At 43.6% G+C, this 19,010-nt stretch overlaps 1 protein-coding gene across 3 annotated transcripts in view; it reads right to left on the minus strand.

Annotated features, from left to right (window-relative positions):
- Positions 1-19,010, minus strand: part of NEDD4 (NEDD4 E3 ubiquitin protein ligase) — a 1,992,497-nt gene that overhangs the window by 538,961 nt on the left and 1,434,526 nt on the right. For all 3 annotated transcript variants that reach the window (XM_086958341.1, XM_086958342.1, XM_086958340.1), the window contains one exon: positions 8,894-9,123. In XM_086958341.1, coding sequence (XP_086814467.1) covers positions 8,894-9,123 — 230 coding nt within the window. The remainder of the gene's footprint in view (positions 1-8,893; positions 9,124-19,010) is intronic.

The raw sequence follows: 19,010 nt of genomic DNA on the forward strand, positions 1-19,010 counted from the left end.
CTTTCGCCTAACCCCAACTTAGCAGCGTGCCTGTCGCCCCGACTAACTAAACTACAAAAAGTAAAAGAAGAATGGAGGAGGAGAATGTCATACAAACTCCCGGTCACCTTTCCCCCCGCCTGAAACGAACAACCCCTGTCCTAAGACCACAGAGTACTCAAAAATATTATAGACAGAGCCAGACAGGGGGGACGTTGAACACCGCCCAACCTCCCGCAAGCATTACGTTAGCGAATCCCTTGTCCTCTAAATCCCCGAAATCAGACCCAAACCAACAGTCTCATCCTTGACCCCTCCGATCTTTCATGCGGACTCTGTCCGGTAACACCATCACCGCCCCAGGAGGGTCTAAGTTCATAGGAAGTTCAATTAAGATTAGTTTGAGACCAGTCGAACACATTGAGTCTCTACAAGCAACCGCCACCGGTAAGATCTACCTCAACGACGTGCAGTCCAGATATCCTTTCCTCCGTAGATGCAGAAGAACCACAAGGGCGGGAAGGGACGGTAGTGACTTTCGGTTGTTGCTAGCCGTAGTCTCAAGGGGTGAAGAACCAGGTAGCTCCACAATAATCGGCTGCAATGGTAAATGCAGCGGCACCCCCAGAGAAATGAATGAATGAATGAATGATTAAAATTTATAGTGCGCAAACAATAACCCGAAGGTATCAAGGCGCCTAACAGAAAGAGGTCAAAAAGATTGTTGCTTTGCTACAGGTACGCTTGCGTAAAAAGGTGAGTTTTCAGGGCCCTTTTAAAAGCCTGAAGGGTAGGCAGTGATCTTATTTCCAGAAACCATTCGCAAGTATTCTGCAAACAGGTCAATGGCGTCAAGACTTTATCGGGCAAGGGGTCTCCATCCTCCTTTACTACGGGCATCGTGGGAGAATCAGTTCGTTGAGAGTCATGCACTAGAACAGAGCCCAGACTCGGTAGCCCAGTTTCGATGTCACCAGCAATCATTTTATGGACAAGGGTCTCCAGATGCAATTGAAGTGCCCCGATGGCGGCCATTACGGTATTCAAGGACGGCTCACAGTTCCTCCGATCCGCCTCCACTCGCTCGGTTCCAAACATGGACGGGTTCCTCAGAGAGCGGAGCGGACGGCAACGGAGGGTGCATTATCGGTCAGCAGTACGCCACCGCGAGCGAGGGCCCCGGCCCAGCAGACCCGGGAGGTGGCGACCGGGTCGCCAGGAACGGGGATTCCCCCCCACAGCCACAGACGAGGCCTATCACCACTCCTTCAGTATAAAACAGACCAGACGCTCGCCAGCAAATACAGGCCAGGATAACCTCCAATTCAAGAGACCGGACCCTGTCTGAGTCCCACGACCGATGTTATTCAACTGCAACCCGGCTAGGCAAGTACTCGAGGCCCCGGCTCAGAAGCTGGGTTAGGCCGAGATCTTAAACACGACACAACTCCGTCAATCTGGGCGATAAATTTCTCGGGACCGCACCGTTAGTTTCAGCAACAGTTCATCCACACGGGGGTCGGGCGTAAAATCAGGATATCTGGCAGGATCATCAAGCGGCAGACGGAGGTCAGCGGAGCCAGGAGCCTATGCGGCCATCTTGGTTGCTGCGTAGCTCCTTCTCCGATATTTGTATTCTTGATTTGATATGAGACCATGTCTCTTCCAAGATAGCAGGCTCTTTCTTAGCTATTCTTTTGACTTTGAGTATTCTGTCATGGTGGCTTTCTCAATGTATGATCAGTTGTGGGTTTGGAGTGTACAGGTATAAGGCGCTCTAACAGTGTGGATAAGGTGTGGTGATGGAAATGAGTGAAACTACAGTGAAACGGTGCTGACAGTATAGAGAAAAACCCTGTAACCTCTAAGTAATATTCAGGCATGAGGTACCTGAACATTATGAAAATATACAAACAGGTACTGTGCACACATCAAATATACAATGTGGTATGATGGTATTCAGGGACAAACGAAGATGACACTGTTGGTTTGGTGAGTCCAAGGATTTAAACTTTATGTGGTTCTTTTTTGAATATACAAATGCCAGCCGACACGTGTTTCATCAAGCAGGACGAAGCCTGTGAATCATCAGGGCTGTGAATGGCGTGGTAAGTGTTCGGGTAAGGTGAAGTTATCGGTGGTGAATCAGGAGGATGACGTCTTTGGTACGAGTGGAAATCGGGTTCTTTTTCCGTTAAACAGTCGGGTACGACTGAGGACGGTAACCTATGGTAACGGGTTACAGTGAGGCTCTGTTTGGGGTGTGTCTCCGAGCCACATAAAGTTTAAATCCTTGGACTCACCAAACCAACAGTGTCATCTTTGTTTGTCCCTGAATACCATCATACCAAATTGTATATTTGACGTGTGCACAGTACCTGTTTGTATGGTGGCTTTCTCATAACAGTCTGTATTGCTCAGTTGCCTTGTTGACTCTTGGATGTATTCTTTTCGTGGCCAGATGAGAATATTGCCACCCTTTTCAGATTTATTTATTACAACTTCCTGATTAGTTTTTAATTTCCTTATCAAATTCTCATATTGTTTATCCTGATGCTTCCTTCTTTTCTTACTTGTATTGACCGTACCATATATATGTTTCAAATCATCAGTCACTCTATTGTGAAAAATATCGATAGCGTCTTTTGCGATAATAGGATAAAATGTAGACTTGGCCTTGAAGGGCCTGGTCCTGGCACTGGATTGAGATATATTAATAGCTTCCAATCTGGCCTGTGTTGATTCTTGTTCTAGATGTTCTGATTGATTCAAATTGCTTGTGGTATTCAATTCAAGTAGGGTAATTAACAAATGCGAATCCGAAACATGGAGATGGTCATGCCTGGTTTCATCACAACTATATCTCCTAATATTGGTGTTTTGCTCTTTGTTGCCTTCTTTGATTGAGAAGAATTTTTTTAATTAAAATTTTCTAATGTAGCTGAAAATGTCAATTTGAGTACGTCCATAGTTAAAATTACTCTCGGGCAATAGGAAAGACTGAGAGCCAAACAACTGAGTTTTCGCTTTTGTTAATACTTCAGAGGACAAATTCACTACAGTGTTGTCATCTGGTTTTATCTCCTCTACCACTGAGTTTTTCTTGGCTTACTCCCGCCTGCGTTTGCACCTTGCTCTGCGCCCCTGATTTCTTCGCTGTGTTGAGGTCTTTTCTAGTTCCGTGGGTGCAACGTTTGACGGCGGTCCAATATAGCTCTTCTGCTATATATATATATATATATATATATATATATATATATATATATATATATATATATATATATATATATATATATAAGCCAATGGTTGTTCTGGTTAGGACATAATTTCTATTATGCAGTCATTTTTCATTTGCCTACATCTTTGGTGGCAGTTGATGAATCTTCACGAAATTTAGAAACTAATATGCCAGTTACTACAGCTGCTGTCTTAAGGTTACTGGGAGATCCGTCTAGAGGAGGCCAAGAAAAAGGAGGGGGTCCCAAAATGTATTTGCACCATGTTAATTCCCATAGGAGAATTGAATTTGCACCATGTTAATTCCCATTGGAGAATTGAACCGCGAGGACGCAAATACTGCTGAACGGAATTACAACAGATTTGACAAAATGCTAGCCTTTGGTCTAGAAAGCAACTTGTTGTGATTTGGTGAAAATCTGTTCAGTAGTTTTTCAGCCATTAACCATAAAGGAAATTTGTATATATAGAGTATCTGAGGAAACGGGGGGAAAGGCCCTATGTTGCTGGCCGAGGCTTGAAAGAAAAGTTGTGGCTACCATTTTATTTATCGCATCGCCCAGGTGTGGGAGAAATAAATTCGAAAACACATATAAGGGGTTAGGATAAAGGTATCTTTACCCTAGAGGACACATAGAGATTGCTTATTAGACCCAAAATTGTGTTTTTTTTGCCGAAACTATTAACAAGCGGATCCACCGCAGACTTGGGCTCCATTAGAAAAAAAACCAATTGAAATTAACTGATAAAACAAAAAGGTTACAAGGTCATTATAGTTAGGCTGATGTTTTAGCCATACAAAACCACAGAAATTCAGCAGTTATAGTTATACATATAGTTACATTTATCTGCTAAATATATAATTTGTGCAATTAAGTAACTTAAGGCAACAAGTCATACTTTCTAACATAAGTATAACAATAAATATAACAATATCTGCTGAATTTGAATGATTTTGTATGGATAAAAAGTCAGCCTAACTAGAACGACCTTGTAACATTCGATTTTATTAGTGAAAAAAATATATATCAACAACACCTCGTCAGATCAAGTGAAATCAAAACCGGGCATAGACTCCAACTTAATTTGTGCTTTTCATTTCTCCATTTATGTGCACTATAATGTGTTTTAGTCAAACCTGCCCTTGTACACATGTGGGCTGCAAACTAAACACCTCATTTTGTACTACCCGCGTGATCAGTTGTTGATGATGGTAACTAACAGACTATATATTTCTGAATGCCACTGCTAACAGAAGACAGACTAATATTCTGCATGTTGGCACATTAGTACCAGTATTTATTCAATACTCTAAGATCCCTTGTGTGTATAAATAAATGAATTCACAAAGAAATCCACAAATAGATAATTGAATAAATACATAAATAATCAGATGCATAATATATATATAGACTACTAAAAATTAAATCAAATGACAAAGTCTTGAATATAATTCATAAATAAGCAAACACTATAATAGCAGCATATAATTAAATGTTGATGGCTAGCTTATATTAAGAAATTTTCCATCCTCGTTCATTTGTCACTTATATCGACATATAACCCCAAAATTTAGCCCATAGTGGGCATTGTCACTGTAGCTAAGGCGTCTTCCTGTGATTATTAGTACCCCTATTTTTAGCTACCTAACTTTAAAGTTTGTATTCATGAAGACTAAAACGCCCCAAAATGTTGATATAATTAAAAATGACATTGGTCTAAAAATGTGGGGTGCAAAATGCAAGCAAGTCCATTGGTTCTTTCTTTCTAGTATACTTTGTCTGTTTTTACCATCCTTAACCCAAAAAAGTGCTTAAAAGTGCAAATGTATTCAATAGCAGCCTGCATTGTCCTTAATGCAAATTACTAAACAATTGAATTCATATAATTGTTGCTCAAATATTTTGATCAAATATGTACAGTCATTTTTTTATATTACCCATACTTATAAAAAAATTGTGCAAGTCCTCACCAATATTCAAACCTTTAGGCGACATGGTATCAAGATTTAATAATATATACCAAGTCTCCAACTGCCCTTAATGCTTCTCAATTGCCTCCCCGCCTCAAATTAAGAACTGCATCAATGACAAAATATTTAAGACAGTGAAGTTTGTTGTTATGGTCGTGTTTAAAATGTTGGGCTACAGGGTAGGTGGAATCAGAGTTTACTATGGCTCTGAGGTGTTGTAGGATCCTGACACGGATCTGCAATTTAGTGCTTCCAATGTATCGCAGTTTTCAAGTACATTCCAAAACCTAGACAGCAAATTCAATTGTGCACGTATAAAAACCATCAAGTTTCACCGATTTATCACTGAATGCAGTAAAGTACGGGACTGTGTTGACCCCAAATCAGCATGCTCTACATGAGCTACATTTAAGGAACCCTTTTCTGGACGAGAGCAAATTGCTAGTTTGTATTATTTGGGGATTACTGCTTACCAAAGCATTGCTCATAGATGGAGCTCGCCTGAAGGTTATAGTGTGTTTTTGGGAAGCATAGATCCTATGGTTGGATCAGTTAAAACAATGGGCCACTGTTTGTTATGGATAGACCTTAACGGTCGTTCCTGTTTGTTAAATGTAACAATTAGCATTGTATTGATCTTATCACTATTTTTTTTGCGTTTTTTGTTCTTGTTTTATTCTTATTGATCGAGCCATCCCTAAATAAAATGGTCTTCCTATTTTCCTAATTGGTTCTTGCAATAAGCTAAACTGAGGGTTTTTGCAGAGTAGCCATATTTATATTTTACATAGCACAAACACTGACCAAGGGCATTGGGGTGCAATACATGAGCACCAGATCACATTATACAAAGTCAGATTTATTCTTTTTTAAGTACAGGAGATTAAGTGATGTGCCCAGAGCCAAAGCTAGGACTCGAACCTGGTTTCCCAGTTCCAACATCAGCAGCTCTGGCCATTTGGTCATATCCATATTTCTCAATTTATGTGCGACAGTCATACACAAGTTGGATGATTGTGCATGATAACGTATAACGAGAACATTCTATGTTGAAATAGAGTTGTGAAAAACTAGCAGAACAAATACTGGAAGGTCCACACAGAGTCTAGCTTGGAAATACTTGCAAGGGTCTGTTTTATAACTGGATCTATGGACACAGTTCAGCACCTTTTCACCAATGGTGCAGGAACAATTTTTAGAGTAGGGGTGGGGACATCAATGAAGTAGGGATTGTGAAAAAATTCTAGCTTCAAACAAAGTATAGCAAATGTATTAAGCAGGAGTGTGGTAGTGGTAAGAGTGTAGTAAGCAGATGGTTGTGTATTTTGGAGCACAATGTTGCACATATATTACTAACATACCCTGCAGTAACGCATGATCATTTGCAGACATAATATTTTCCATTGAAATGGGCACTAAATTAGTACAGATGTACAGTTTTACTGATAAAGCTATATAGCACAAAAATGATAATGTGTGGAAATCGGGTTTCAGTGAATATTACATTTTTGGGGCTTCACCAAGTAAAAGTGTCTTGATTAGTTTGATGCTATTAAAATCTCTGTCGCCATCATACTTCAGAATTACATAAAATGGATTTCTTTTTTTTTGTTTTCCTCACTGCGGATGTATTCTAAAATAGGGATACAGGTTAATTTCAGGAATTTAAATGTTGTAGTACGTAACAAGAAAAAAATGACATCTTTCATCCTTTCCTTTCACAGTTCATGTAACCCAGCAAGACTGTCATATACTGCACTGTAAATCTCACTACTTCGCATTCAGAGAAAGAAGAGTAAACACTAAAGTATAAGCAGCAATTTATCAGAAGACATAGCCTGACATTCTACCTCTGTCTCTGAAGCACAGAACATCAGACAAGATAAATACAACATGCAAAGGCATGATTATTTATTGCTCACTTGAGACCCACCCGAAATCGGCTTGTGATCCACCTGTGGGTCGTGACCCAAAGTTTGTGATACGCTGCTCAATGTGCAGGTTGAACAGAGTGGGGGAGGGGTACGAAGGAGATGGTTGGTGGTAGGAGTAAGAGGGGGAGGCAGGGGAGGGCAGAAAGACTGTTTCGCCTTTAGCGGTGGAGGTGTAACCTGATGCCAGGATAAGACGGCCCCACAACATCTTTTAAAAAATATATATCCCTGGCACTCAGTAGTCCCCAGTGTAGGCAGGGGGGAGAAAAACTGCTGAGGCCAGGGTATATAAAAATTCCCTGTGATCTGTGATCTAGTGGGATTTCTACCCATGTGGGGAAGGGGCAGGAACACAGCTGGGCCATTTAAAGGTGTGGGTACGGCCTGATGCCAGGTTAAGGTGACCTCAACCCCCTCCCATTTTAAATTTTTGTACAATTCCCATGGCTTTTTGCCTTCTTGGAAAGAATGACTATTGGGGCCGTTTTCGGGTGGGTTCAAAAGCTTATGCCAGGATAGGCTGCCTCCAGCCACTTCTTTTTAATTTTAGGATGATTTCCCTGTTGTCTAGTGAGCTTTCAAACCCCCTTCCTCTAAAGCAGAAAGACTATTGGGGCCATTACAGGGATGGAGACATGTCCGATTGCCAGGGTGGGCCCCCACACTCCCCTCCTCCCTCCCACCCCCCCAAAAAAAAACTTTGCTATATTTTAGCTATTTTCTTGGTCCCCTCACGCGAATCCACAAATCCTGACTACCCTTAAAATACCCAAGATGTTGGGGAAAATAGGATCCAAAGATGTCATGGATATATATGTGCAAAAATAACTATGGCGGCCTAAATCTGAAGTAACCCAAATTGCCAAAAATAGGCTCAGATTTGAGATTGAAAAGCTGCGGCAATTAAAGGGTTAAAAAGACAATAAAAGGCTGTGATGCTACAAAAACTTTCTGACCATCTTTTCTTCAGTTTCTGAGCTATTCGTGGAGAAAAATCCGACGGTAAATTCCAAATTATGGGTAAAGGTATTTAACCAAGCCAAGATGCAAGAGGTTAAATTGGTGTAGTGAGATACAATTGCATTAAAGAGGCCTGATCACTATTAATGGGGCATATTTAGTTTCAATTGCATATACGTCTTTACTGGAAAATAGCGCTCAGTTAACATTGATCGTCGGTGGGCACTGGCCCACAACAAAAAACATTGAGACGTGGAATACAACACAGTTGGGTTACTAAACTTAGCCATGCCTAAATGAGCCCACTACTAATGAGCATCTATGGCTCAAGCTGCATATCACGTGAAAGAACGCAAACAGGGAAAACGCTCTCTGGAACTTTCTCGGGACATTAAAGTTTGATAAACTTGTTAAAAAACAAAGTAGTCCCAGGTCCCAAAACATAGACACCGGGCTAAGAAGGAAACTGCTACAAGAAGCTTTGTAAAACATCGAACAGGAGACTGAAAAGAAGAGCTAGATTGTAAAAGTCTCCTGTGAAATTGCCCAACAACTTTTAAATCTCTTTAATTGGCAGGCGAAATGGCTGTAGAAAAGAAATAAGAAGGAAAGCTACAAGATGAAGCCATCATGGAAACTGTCGAATTACTGTCATCCTATCTCAGGCTTTTTATAGAGGGATGGTAATAATTTCACTCCTCGAGCTGTGCTTGGGTTATGTACTTAAAACACAAGACTAAGGTACAACAATTTAAATGCAGTAAAAGTAATTATAATGCTTGATATTTTGCTCAGGACTCGTATTACTCACGTGGCAGAATATTCGAAGAGTCCATAATAAGGGTTGAACATTTCCTTGGAGATTAGGAAGAACCATTCCCTGGCCACGCCTCCATAATCCAGGCCTTTTTCACTGTCAAATTCAATCCATAGCCGCGCTTTGAGGACATCTGCTCTCTTGATAGCTATGATTCTTCTATATGAGTCTTCAAAAAGTGCTGAGCGCCGCAGCTTCATATCAAATCTATTTGGAATATCAGTCTGTCAAGAAATCAAGCACATGAAGGTGAAAATATATAATATATTACATATATATATAGACACACACTTTAAAAACATAAATATGAAAAACATCCAACCTATAAATATAAGCAAACATCGGGTAATGCGCAATTATCAGGACCAAAGAATTGCCAGTCCTAGAAAGTATTTGGCCCATTGTGTGCACAGGAGCAAATCACCTAATTCAAAGAATAAATTAAAGATTACCAATTTTACCAACTGACACCTTACATTTTCAGATTTACAGGTTATATTTCTTAGCTAAATCTACTGGGGTGGCGACTATATAGGCAATGTGCGAGTCACTTCCAGCGACGTTCATGACGCCACGTGGAGCCGAACTATGCCACCTACCAGCGAGCAAAAAAATTCTGGATTCACTTTTTCGCCTGGGAATAATTCTAAGGTAAGGTATCTGTGGCTAGATGTCTCTCTATCAGATCCCAGTACACATACCCCCCTATTAATATAAAAATACTGAAATTGGCAGAATACCTTTGTACTAATCTTTTAAACACTCTAGTTGCATTACCAGTATGTGTCCTGCACCTGCTCCCCAAACTGGTTTACCAAAACCAACTGCAATGGGATTAATTACTTGCTCATGAACGTCTGCCGAATTCTAACTTGGTCGTCAACACATAGACTCAATGGTATTCTGCTGTAAACCTTCTCTTGAGCCTATTCTCAACCTGTGCCTACCTCCAATTTATCTCTAACATACTAAATCGTTCCACAAGCACAACCATAAACCACATAACCACCATAAACCACACTTAAGGCTTTCCTGAATATTTTGGTGTAAGACAGGAATGGTGTGGAGAGGTGTTCCTCTACTCACAGTGCCTTAATGAGTGTATCAGGTATCCTGTTTTTTAATTCTGGCACTATACTCTCACTGATCTAGTGTGTGTGTGCATAGGCCTTGGAATTTACCTTGATATGAGTGAAGTCCTGGACTTGTCCTGTGACCACGGCTGGTGCTCCCAGTGTGCCCTCATCATACAGATAGTAAACTTCTGTACCCGTCGAACGAGTTACTTACCTTCGGTAACGCTGTATCTGGTAGAGACATAGTCTAGCAGCAGATTCCTTAAGTTAGAATATCCCCAGGCATAAGACTGGATCCAGAAAACAGCAACTCTGCGCGCTTGGGGGGCGGCGCCGCACGACTCCGCCCTGACGTCGTCCACGGACATGACGTCAGCGGAGCCATGTATGCCCCTCCCGGCTGCCCAACGTCAGTTTTCTTCGGAGAAATTTTTCCGCGTCACAACGCGGAGCCACCACCAAAAACTGAGAACATGGGAACAATGTGCAAAAAGGATGAAAAAGTAATTGAAAGGTGAAAAACAACACCATAAATGACAGTGCCAGGCACTGGATGCTGAAAAGTAGAAAAAGGAAGAGCAGGGCACCGCTCTGAAAAACAACCCTACATAGTGAAGGCTAAATTACCTTTAGAGGGAGATGAGGATGTGAAAAAACAGTCTGGCAGAGGACAGAAAGTTCACGTCCATAATGTATAACCGTGAAGGACAACAAGTCCTGAACACAGGTTTGAGGATAACTCACCACAAGGCGTCACCAGAGAGAGTCGTAGTAAGCCCAATAAGAGACCAATAGAATGTGGCAGAGCCAATAGACTTCAACCAATGGGTCACCAGGGTGGTAAAAGACCCCGAGGCAAAGGGGAAGGGGAGAGCGGGGTGGTGGAAAAACATGAAAGATTTCACACCACACAATCCAGGCCGAGAGCTGGAAAGAACACATGACATATGAGCATACAGCCCAATCCCGAGAATGGGCTGAGTAGCAATGAAAACAGATGAAGCATTCTGAGTCGGAATGAAAAGAAATGTCACCCTGCCGAAGGACAAGCTACCTAGAGGGGGCGAGTATAGAAAGATCATCCTGAAAAGGTCCTCGCAGAACTGGGAGGACGGGCGGTCGTTAAGGAATCTGCGGCTAGACTAGGTCTCTACCAGATACATTGTTACCAAAGGTAAGTAACTCGTTCATCTGATAGAGACGTCTAGCCGCAGATTCCTTAACTTATAATAGATACCAAAGCCATACCCGTAGAGGAGGTGGGTCTGCGACTGAACCACAGTAAGTTCCTGAAAGAACTTCGCCATCAATAATGTGACCAAAACAGTGCTTTCAAGCATGTGATGAAGTACAGTGGGGACAGTAGTGTCAGCGCAGCCGAATTCTAAACCATGAAGCTCTGAAGAGAGCGGAGAACGATGAAAGGCAAAGGTACCACAAGCCGATAAGAACAGCACAAAAACCTCTTTTGTGTATATCGGGTTAAGAGAGGTAAAGCCCAGAGCCAGAATGCGTAACTGGAGCAAGAGTTCACAACTTCGAAGGGGAAGAGGAACCAATCCTAGGGCCTGAGGGATCCGCAGGGTCCGAGGTGTCGACAGAAAGCATAAGGCGATTACCGGCAACAAGGCAAAACTGGAAAAAACACTGTTGAACCTGCACCTACAAGATACATGGTGCGACGGAAGCCAAAGGCAGACTCCTGCCCAGCAAGTGCCGGTATGGGACAAGAATACGCATACTAGATATGCTGGAGTTAAAAGGAATCTCATGACACTGCCAGAAGTGGAACTGGATCTAGGGTTTAAAAGATCCACCAGATGCAATGCATCGCTGGAAGCGAAACCCAGAGGGATGGCAACCGGTATGACAGATAGCGCATAACGGCCCAGTATGTAGAATAGCGAAAGAAGCACTGTTCAAGCATCGGCAACTAGACGCATGTGACAACACTGGCAGGCGACCAATCAATGGCCAGAAGGCCGGTAGTAAAAGGAAGACTCGCCAAGGCATAGGCGGTCGGTTACAACCGGCAAAAAGCCAAGGGCACACAGCCTAGCGTCAAAGTAGGAGCAACCCTGTAAGATATCTAAGCATACCGGGAGTCACCTAAGCACATCGTGTGGACGTAGGGACCACACAAAGAAGGAAAGACCTTCTGCAGGGCAACGTGAGCAGCTCAGATGCGCACAAGATGAAGAGGACAACGGCCCAAAAGGGACACCAGGCAGCCGGGCACCACATAGCGGTGGTGGCACAAGCCGACCGAGTCAGTGACCACGGACACAGCATGAAGGAAAGAATCTGCAGGCAACCTCTGTGCAAGATAGAGCAGATCCAGAAGAGAAAGAAATAAACTAGATAAGGTAATAAGCAACATCCTTCCCTTGCTCGGGAGGAACCACGTCCCCTGCAAGCTTGGTGGGAGAGAACCAGGCACGACAGTGGAAACAGTGAGGATCAATTTAAGTGCCCTGGACCACAAGAAGCAAGTATTCCGAAGAAATACGCCCCATGAAAGATCACAGTAATATCCAGTCAGAAGTGTGGAAACACATATGCGGGGCAGCAGGGAATGTGGAAAAAAAACGCTGTAGGAGAAGTGGTGAGAAAGAGAGGCCACATAAAGCAGAGATATAAATGCTAATCTAGTACCTTGGAGGAGGAGCCCAATAAGGACTACGTGCCCAAACCCGTACTAATAGAACTAAGCATCGCTTCACAGCGGCGGAGAAGGTGTGAGCCGTAAAGCAAGGACAGAAGCACTACAGACAAGTGGGACCAAAGGCACCCGAAGTGCGAAAGAGTGATGATAATAATAGGACCGCAGGAGAAAAGACAGAGAGGATGTCCGTGAGGCATACTCCATAGGAGCGTACCGAGGCAAAGGTAGTCACCTTGTACCAGCAAATACCCCACATAGGGTAAGTGTCAGCCCCTGATAAGGGGATCCTCTTGGGCAAAACACACAGTCAGAGGACTGAAAAGAAGACCAAACCAGCCATACGGCTGATTGTTTAACAAATGAGAGAAGGAAGTGCGATAGAGTGATGCTAACAACAGGACAGCAGGAGAAAAGACAGAGAGGGACTCCCCAAGGATGTCCGTGAGGAATACTCCATAGGAGCGTACCAAGGCAAAGGCAGTCACCTATACCAGCATATACCCCACATAGGGTAAGTGTCAACCCCTGATAAGGGGATCCTCTTGGGCAAAACACAGTCAGCGGACTGTAAAGAAGACCAAACCATCCATACGGCTGAACATTTAACAAATGAGAGAAGGCCTAACAGCCGCGGACATCAACCATGGAACCTACTATACATGTGCTTTAAAGAGGTATAGTAAAATAAGGCAGAGAATTGTGCAAAGGTTATGGCGAACCGTACAACAGCCGGGAAACTGCTGAATCCGCATGACGATCAAAAAGGTCTACACCATTAAACGGTAGATCTCTAAGGGCATCCCGAACATTATCAAGGAAACGACTGTCGTGCAGCCACGCATGGCGGCACAAAGCCACAGACTGAGCAAGAGCTTGCCCCACAGAGTCTGTGGCATCAAGGGAAGAACGGAGCGAATATTGTGCCATTCCCCTGCCATCAAGCCGAAGCTGAAGCAACTGAGACGGTGGCTCCTCTGGAACAGAAGGGAGAAGGTTCTCGACCAAGCCCCAAAGGGTGGAGGATGCACACGCAAACACACAAGCAGTATTTAAAGAGTGGATTCCAGCACTGGTAGAAGCAAAAAGCTGGTGGCACAAGCGTCCAGCCACCTAGATTACCAGTGGACAGGCAGAGTGGATCACCCGGAGCGGGACGGTGCCTACGAGCAATAACCCGATCAACAGGGTCACCAGAAGAGGGCCTTGCCCATGTACCACGCAAAATGTCAAATAAAGAGCCGCCAAATGGCAGCAAAGTCTCCACATCTACAGGCTCCATATGTAGCAAATCCAGTGACGGATCTGAAAGCAGAGGGACCACAAAAGGTTGACTGACGGGGTGGTCTGGACGGGCGACTAGGAAGACCTACGGGGTCGTGTCCCGTCGGCGTCGTACCATCTCCGGAACCGGAGTCCATGCACACAGCCAGCGCCAAGGAAGAATCCTCCGGCAGGGACCCGATATGAGTGCCCTCCACCTGTTTGGGATCCGAAGGCGCACCAGGGACAGGTGGGGACCCAAAGTACGACTGGAGTGCCATAGAATACGCCTCAATTTGGGCACGCGTTGCACCAACCACCGGAAAGGGTGGGTATGGAGGAAACGACTGCCGGGCACCCTTACCTGGCATAGAGCGAGAGGAGCTGGCACCAGCAGTACGCAAATGGGAGGAAGACCTCAGTGCTTGCAGCTTGTGCTTACCAGCCTTCGAGCGACGTTCGCCCTGGAATGAGCCCGATCCGGATCAGATAAAGGTTTACTTAGCACATGAAGTGGCGGAGGCAATGTATCATGTTTTGTGAATCAACAGTTATGAACATACCTTTTTATCTGTGTTCCTGCAGTGGGACCCTTCTGGTCCACTTGTGTAAAGTTCTGCTTTTATGTGAGAATTCGGATCCTCAAACTAACATTCTAAGGGTCTTTTGTGCATGTTTGTGTGTAAAGCCTGAGTCGCACATGCGCGGTGTGCATGAATGAACCTGACTAATGAAGAATCATGGGGTCCATTTTGGAAACACTAAACCAGACACTCAGCACAAGATCGAGATGACATTATTTTCCCAGACATTGCAAATATTTTACTCACATCCCTGAAGCTCGAGGGAGGCGACCTGGACACTGAAGGGGGAGAAGACTCCTTAAGAAATTCTATTAGGCTATTTGCTGAGAGGAGCTGCCAGTTAGTCATCCTAAATTATCCCGAAGTACTAACATTTGGTGAATGGTGGAGTTGAGGGTGGGACTGTAGTCTCTGCTGTTGACAGTGCAAGGGGTCCATTATGTGAGGTCAGCCTTTTGCCTTTTTTTCTGATAAAACTTATGGCTGATTAGGGCCAGCTTCAAAATGCTCATGCCTCTTTGTGCCTCTGTTGTGAATACCCCAGGATTTCTTCTGTGTGGAGCATCACTCTACAAAAAGGCTGGGACTGGAAAGCAGACCAAAGAGGACATTTGAAAGGGGGGGGGGGGGGGGGGGGGGGTCAACCCAGTTCAGAAAGTGTATTAAGCGGATCCACATTTCCTGTCTGTTTTGGCTGTATAAATGTTCCAAGCTCCCTATGACCAAGGGAGGGAGTGCTCTGCAGAATACTCTGAGGACTGATGTGCAACCAGCGCTGGTGTCTGCCTGTCAGCCATCTTCCCAGAGGCGAGGGGACATAATCTGATTTCACATCCTGCTGCAAGAAGTGATTAGCTATCTTATAGTGCATAGTAGTTAGGCTACCTGCTAGGAGGGAAGGACCCTGCCATCACTGTAAAAGTGAGGTGCAGCATGACCCCAGGTGCGGTAGGTCAGCAGACAGTGAGGACTGGAGACAGTGATCTGCATGCCCTGGAGTCAGAGGGCCCCAGATTGCAGGATCACGAAGGTTGTGGCATAGGCTCAGACACTGTGCCCAAACTGAGAATTACGGTGTGAAGTGTGCTGCTGTTTCCAAGCTGGGAAGATTGTTGCGTGTCCAGACCCAATGCGCCTGAATTGTAAATCTGCGATTTGGACGTAGCCATTACAACAGCCAGCGTCGTAGAATAACCCACAGCTGCTGTGAAACCACCACCGCAAGGAGCCTGAAGATTTGGTCAAACACTGGAACTGAGAGGTTTGTGAAAGGCCATCACCTGTTTACGAGTCTGGCTGTGCTAGGCCTCACTGATTCACACAGCTTGAGCATGGTTGCAACGAGCAACCACTGGACCAGCCATGAAAAAGATCCATCTCTTCCCAAGTGCAGCAAGATTACCCAGTGCGGCAAATGAGGAGACTGAGGAAGTCTGCAGGCTTGAGTAGTCGCATCTTAAGTGAGTGACTGAGTGACTTCCAGGAGCAGGTAAGTCACCAGAAAAGTACCAGCCCTCATAATCGACTGTGAGACGCATGGGTGAGAACCAAGAAAGAACAGTTTAAGATTGTGCACCTATACTACAGTATGACAGTAATTTGAACATGAGCCTAATCATTCCAAGTACTTACAAGTGATGGGAACCACCTGGACCATAATATAAGAAAAACTGTGGTCAGTAGCATGATGGTGCGCAAACCCACTTTAAGCGCCATGACTCTAAAACTGCATCATGTGAATATCTTTATGTGTAGCATTAAGTTCTAGTGTACATTAAAAGCACTTTTCTCCTGGAAAGTCAAGCTCTGGCGTGGACAGTCAGTTATTATACAGACATATGTTTGTTGCGTGCTGAGTTTTGAGCACCTGTAGATTACCTCTAAGTGTAACCTATTACTGTTCACTGTCGCTACCACTGAGAGTCAAGAGCTGAAGTAGTTGAATGTAGCCCAGTTTGCATAGCCGTGGTAGGATGAACCCTGTGAGAACAGAGACAATAGGCGATATGAATAATGAAGGCTGATCTGGAAAAGAAAGAATGTCTGAAAGGGCCAACAGATGCATATTAACTTCCCACAGCAAAGCCTTTCCAGGCAAGAGATAATTCCTAACATAATACATGAAAAAAGCTAACCTTCAGCAGATCATTATCAACACTGTGCACAATATAACTAAACAGGAATATCAACCAACAGACTGAAAGATTGATATAATGCTTGGTTCACCACTGTTTGACATTAACCTATCTGCTAGAGCACTTGTACATCTGCTGTTGCCTTGTAATATGCAGCTATAAGGTTTGTATTGATTCTGACTTACAGGGTCATATCTGTTTGGGAACTCTGTATAAGATAGAATAAATCCATGCAACAGTTTAAGAACAATCTACTATGAGAAACAGTTAAAATCATCAGTTTATTTCTTAAGAGTTAATAACATATCCGAGCTTCAAAATACATGATTCAAACATTTAATCAAATAATTATACACAATACACAGTAAAAAAAACAAGAGTCGACGCGGCGTTTCGGTGTCTTATGGGGATGAGCACACCTTCTTCAGGACGTTTTTTTTAAATCACTCGAGTTTTGAGGGATTTAAGGTAATAGATTACACCTGGATGATACGGCTTCTTATTCTTTTAGCGGCGTATCTTGCAGTTTTGATGGTGGTTTTTATTAAAAGATTTTCCACCTGGGTCAAAATGTTGCATTAACGGGATAATTGCTGTACCAAGGGTGACCACCATATGGGTAATAGGATCAGACACAATTGTACTCTTTTTTATAATGCTGAATGTAATCCCATCATGGAATCATTTATAAGGGAAGTTTTGAGACTGCTGGATATATAAAAGAGGGAAACGTCTTGATACTTGCTTCCTTCTGCCGTTTTGTTTATCTCCGTATTGCGGATTTTGATCTTCTTATAACACAGCGGCCTCCCTGTCACCGGATCTTGGTACAGCTTTCTGGTTGTATTACGACGTAAGGGATATCCTTATGCTCAGGGACTTTTTTTCTTTAAAACTTGTTCACCCTGTCCCGTATAGGTTCAGAGGGTACCTCCCTTTTTTGGTTTTGGGACTTCAAGTATTTGACCTTTGTGTAGAATATGTCCCTGGTGTGTAGAACATAGCTGATTGTTGTTCACACTTAATTAACAAAGAACACACAAAGGAAGAAGTGTATGAAGAAGAGTTATGTGAATTTGATGATTACGCACTTTGCATTATCAACAAGAGTGTAAAAAAGGAAAATGAATGGTTTAGTGAACTTGAAAAAGATGAAACACTACAAGCTGTTTTGCGAGGCATTGAAAACAATTGGAGCAAGCGATCCAAGGTGAAGGAGTCGCTGAGTAGATTTTTTCGGGTAAAAGAGGAATCGGCATGTCAGAACAGTCTCTTATTGAGAGGTACCAGATTGATTCCCCCAACTAGTTTAAGGATGCTCTCAGTTGAACTAGCTCATGAAAGTCATTCAGGTATTTCAAAGACCAAAGAAATACTTAGGCAGACGTACTGGTGGGATGGGATGGACATTTGTGTTGAGAGAAGTGTTAGAGAGTACGTAGAGAGTGGTGAGAGTGATAAGATTGTGAAACCAAGAGTTCAACCCAAGACTTTAAGAAAGCTTCACAAAGCATCTTGGGAAGTAGTAGCTATAGACATTTTGGGTCCCATCAAATATGCTAGCTTGGAGAAGTATGCAATAGTGCTTGTAGATGTGTATTCAAGATGGCCAGAGATTAAAGTTACCAATTCTGTGGAAACCAGAGATGTCATGACATTTCTAGACAGCATTTTTTAAAAGGAGGGCTTTCCTTCAATGTTTCTATAAGACAACGGGGTTCAGTTTACCTTTAGGGAAATGAAGAAGTATTTGGATGACTGAGGTATTTGTCATAAAACGTCTGCTCTATATCCCCCAGAAATAAATGGCATGGTTTAAAGGTTTAACCGGGTACTCAATTTTAAAAAAATTTTTTTTATGTTTTATAGAGCGCTAACTAAACGCGTCAGGTTATCAGAGCGCTTTACAGGATTGACAAGTGGTATACAAAAGACTTAGGAGTGAAGTAGTGCGGCTCACTGGTTAGAGGCGGCAGACCCGAGAGCAGAGGACGGCCCGGGACCAGGGTTCGATTCCCGGCGCGGCAGGTTTCTGGACCAGGGTCAGCAGACTCGATAATTCTCTCGCCTCGGTGCCCACTCTGATCAGCGATCACACTCGGCAACTCTGGGCATTAGCTTGCCTCATCTTCACTAACGGCCCCACCAGACCGCCGGGGATGCCTGGTCTCACCCTGGAGATACCCATTAAGGGACCATCTCTCAGGGAAGCCAGGAAGGGTTTCGCAGCGGTCGAAGCGCCTTGGGACCCTCCGGGTAAGTAGTGCGCTATATAAATGCCTTTACATCACATTACATTACAGGAGGGGTGGATATATTTGGGATAAAAAAGGTAGATACATTTTGCAAGAAACAAGCAGTCAGGGTGGGATGCCCAGAGGTGCCGGGTGG

Source organism: Lissotriton vulgaris, chromosome 2_1, assembly GCF_964263255.1.
Source record: "Lissotriton vulgaris chromosome 2_1, aLisVul1.2, whole genome shotgun sequence".
In the NCBI taxonomy this organism is placed as follows: Eukaryota; Metazoa; Chordata; class Amphibia; order Caudata; family Salamandridae; genus Lissotriton; species Lissotriton vulgaris.